Genomic DNA, 3,957 nt, shown 5'->3' with positions numbered 1-3,957 from the left:
AACATATACATACACAGGGAATAGGACACGATCTAAGGCACAGGACACGTTGACCAGGACAGCATGTTACCTTCCTTGGGTAGCTGAGACTCAGAATTGTATCCAGCAATTGCAGGTCAGTTCATGATATTTGAGGCACACCAAACACTGCATGATTGAGCACATTAGCTGCTCCGACGGGAATGCGGCCTGTGCATGCATCTCTACAGCCTCTGCATATATAGCCTCTCGCCGCGCCTCGTAGGCAATTCTTGTAACACCAGGCAAAGAGTACTCAGGGAGATGCCAGGGGAGCTGAACCCTTCTTACATTCCCCCCCCCTCGAGTGAACGTCCTCGGGCGCCCCCAGGCATATCCCGTAGGATTTTAGGTTGTTTGAAATCCCGTAGGATTGTAAGTTTGTTTGTTATTGTGACATTTCGTCAGTCCCCGTCCAAAATGGAGGACTTTGTTTTTGCTCAGCTGGTGGACTTCTCGCCCACCCGGGCATCCACCTTGGGGGTAAGGATATGCTGCATCATGCCTGGTGTGCGATATGTTCGCAACCGAATGCAATCCGGGGATCCCGCCTAGCAATTCGCAACAATGTATCGCCAGGCAAAGAGTACTCAAGGAGATGCCAAGCGAGCTGAACCCCTCTTACACTTCTCAGGAGCTCGGCAAGTGCTTGAACGCGAACTTCTTTTTTACAGCGCCATACAGCCCTACGACATCAACGAACAGGACGACACTCAATACCCTCTTCATGTTGCACTCCGTAATGCACACAGGCCTTATGGAGCTCAGCTCAGCTGTGTAAGCAATAAGCAACAACACCTATACACCTACGAAAGGAGCAATAGCCCGGATATTTCCGGAGTACGACCTCCTAACCAATTAACTGTTTTTATTTCTTCGGGCGGAAGCCTACTAGTACTAGCTTACTCTTGGGAGAATGTAGTTAAACTCCATTAAACTACAAACAGATACAACTATTGTAACGGGTGCAATGAACCTGATTTTATAGTTACACTATATTCGCAGAAAGAAACTTTCCCAACGAATCAGCGTCCGAGGGAGACTACACAAACCCTTTGGATTTTTAAGCACGGCACACTATCCAAATAACTTATACAAGCATTAAAAAACCTGTTGACTGTAATCCTTTTACTACAAAAACGAAATTGGATCTTCGAAGCCGTCTAAGAGAAGATTTTCACGTATGTATGTCTATACATGAGCCCCGAGCTTCCAGGTCTGCTAACACTCCTGCCCGCATGCTGCAGACATGTGTGCACTGCCCCCAGGTGGATGCCTGCACGCCGCTGAACGAGCAACACTCGTAGTATCATAGTGCCGTACAAAACACATACACATACACACGCAGTCGACCCAGGACGCCCTGCTGCACCATACGTGTACAGCTTCAGGTTGCTTCTCCCCCCTGCCCGTCTGCCCACCTGCCCACACAGACACAACATCATACCGTTCTCCTCCTGCATTCCTGTGTTTGGAGAATAAGTCCCACTGCCTTCCATCCACCCGCAGATGACGAGCTCCCTGACAATGGCGGTGGGGAAGACGGAGGGTAGAACCCACAACACACACTACACATCCCCACACGGCCTCAAACACACACACGCACACGTACACATACATACATACATACATCTCTGCATACAGATCAACATACATACAGGTACACAGGACATCGCCATATCTGGGATCGTCTCCTCCTCCGGGGGTATAGGGCCCATGTCAACACGCACGATAAGGACCCCACAGCTAACCACAGCTAACTTCAATGTACGGCGACATCCTCTCCTCCTTGGTAATAGTGAGCCCTAGTGAGCTGTGCACGCATGATTCACTAATGCTTACTAACGACATCCGTACATCTTTTGCTAAAAGAAAGCCGTACATACATACACATACACACACTTGGGTGGTCCGCTGTAGCCCTGTTGTTGTTCTGTCCGAAATAGACTAAGAACTCATCATCTCCTCCCAGCCCCCAGACCCCGAGCCCTCCAATTTCCAAAAAGCCACCCTGTGGAATCCCGCTGTGCTACACCCGCTGTGCTACTTCAATTTTCCCTTCCACCATACACCTCACTCTACAAGACCCGCTACAGCTGTACACTACTTCAAAACTGCAGCAGCTACTGCTATTGTCACAGCGCAATAGCTACTGCCGGCCGCAAAGCGCGGCCAGGCCCCCAGGCCGCGGCCCAATATCCTCACCACCACTATCACCACCGCCACCGCCATGCCTGCGCATTTGGATTTCCTCTATCCCCTCCCAAAGACCGTACACCGCCACACAAATTGCTCCCGCCGCCATCACCGCAGCGAGCGCAAGTACCACCAAGCTGGGGCGGCCGCTGCGCCGTACTGCGCGACTCAGGACCTGGCTGCCCACTGCACTGGCGGCGGCGCTGGCGGCTCCAAATACGACCGCGTACGAAACGTTCAGGCGGCCCAACAGTGCGAATTGTGCCAGGGCTGCGGAGGAGGAGAAGAGCACCATGGTTCCGCTGGTGGCCGCTGTGACCTGATTGGTGTGACGAAGGCACCGTAGCACCCCCGGCCGGGGAATGAGGGGGTGGGCAGCGGGAGACGAGGGAGGGGGCGAGGGTGGGGGCTATCCGGGGAGGGAGGAGGACACGAGGACAGCCTCTCAATGTGGATATGTCGACTGGGCTCTGCTGTGTTGGGTGTTGGTGGCCAATGTGTTTTGGAGGGCAATGGGCTGCCCGCATAAGGGAAGGGAAAGAGGGTGGTGTGGAGAGTCTTTGGAGCCTCGTGGTGTGGTGGTGGTGTGGTGCAACGGGTTGTGCCCCTGCCCCTGCCCCTGCCCCTGCCCTGTGATATGAGGTCCCCTGCACCCCATCCACCTCATCCCCCCTACCCACCCACCTGCGGGTGCAGTCCCAGGTGCAGCATCATAGGGCCCATCACCATACCGCCACCCATACCCAGCAAGCCACCGGCTAGACCCGCACAACACGTGACGGCCAACACCGCCGCCGGCGCGCGAAGTACGATTGACAGCTGCTGACGCTGCAAGTCGTCCGGGAGAGGCTGGTCTGACGGCGCCGTCGCCACCGCCGACGCGGCGGAAACTGTACGAGGGATAGGAGCCAGCAGCGGCGCCGATTCGTCGTTTGGATTGCTAACTGAAATCGCCGGGTCGCCGCCGCCGATTCTGATGCTATCTAGTGGCGGTGACCGACGGCGACGGCTCGTGAAAAACGCAACCACTGACGCCGCTGCTGTCGTCACGGTGGCAGCGGCGGCGGCGGCACCGGACACTCTTCTGTAACGTGTCGTACAGGTGACGGTGACGGCGGAGGCGGCGGTGGTGGCGGCAGGGGCTGGTGGCGGCGCCCGCCGTGGCGGCGCCGTCGCCACCAGTAATGCCCCGATGCCGAGTCCCGCCATACCTGCCGCCTGGCTGGCTGTCAAACCCCACCATAAGGACGAGCACCTCGAGACGTGGCTGCGGACATACTGTACGACAGCGGAATCAGAATGGCGAGGCGTGTGTGTGTGTGTGTGTCGGGGAGTCTTGTTCAAAGAAGTCAAAGAAGCGACTGAGGGGGCGCTGTGTGCTGGGAAAGGAAGGCCACTGTGATAAACCCGTCAGCAGTACATTGAAGGGAAGAATCGGAAGATGCTGATGATGTGGATCCAGAGGAGATGTCACTGAAGGATCTCTACACCTACCTTTATAATAAGAGGTGGAGGTAGGTAAGAGGTAGGTAGAGGTCTTTATTTTTCAGATGGCGGCGAGCGCCACACATCCTAAGAGACTTAGATTTCCCCCTCCCCCTGAACTCGACGCCCTCCCTAACCCCCTCCCTAACCCCCTCCCTAACCCCCTCCCTAACCCCCTCCCTAACCCCCTCCCTAACCCCCTCCCTAACCCCCTCCCTAACCCCCTCCCTAACCCACTCCCTAACCCCCTCCCTCACA

General features: G+C 55.6%; 1 protein-coding gene across 1 annotated transcript in view; it reads right to left on the bottom strand.

The window, feature by feature from the left end:
* Positions 1–1,195: 1,195 nt before the first annotated feature.
* VOLCADRAFT_89258 (uncharacterized protein) overlaps positions 1,196–3,957 on the bottom strand; it is a gene marked incomplete at both ends in the record, with an annotated part of 7,092 nt that continues 4,330 nt past the window's right edge. Inside the window, 6 exons of the mRNA XM_002948865.1 lie at positions 1,196–1,294; positions 1,440–1,539; positions 1,625–1,715; positions 2,224–2,623; positions 2,899–3,104; positions 3,426–3,492. Of these exons, the coding sequence (XP_002948911.1) occupies positions 1,196–1,294; positions 1,440–1,539; positions 1,625–1,715; positions 2,224–2,623; positions 2,899–3,104; positions 3,426–3,492 (963 nt within the window). The remainder of the gene's footprint in view (positions 1,295–1,439; positions 1,540–1,624; positions 1,716–2,223; positions 2,624–2,898; positions 3,105–3,425; positions 3,493–3,957) is intronic.

The sequence above is a fragment of the Volvox carteri genome (genome assembly GCF_000143455.1).
Source record: "Volvox carteri f. nagariensis unplaced genomic scaffold VOLCAscaffold_12, whole genome shotgun sequence".
NCBI classification, from domain to species: domain Eukaryota; kingdom Viridiplantae; phylum Chlorophyta; class Chlorophyceae; order Chlamydomonadales; family Volvocaceae; genus Volvox; species Volvox carteri.
Note: the sequence above shows the minus strand (reverse complement) of the source record. Positions and strands in the feature narration are given on the sequence as shown.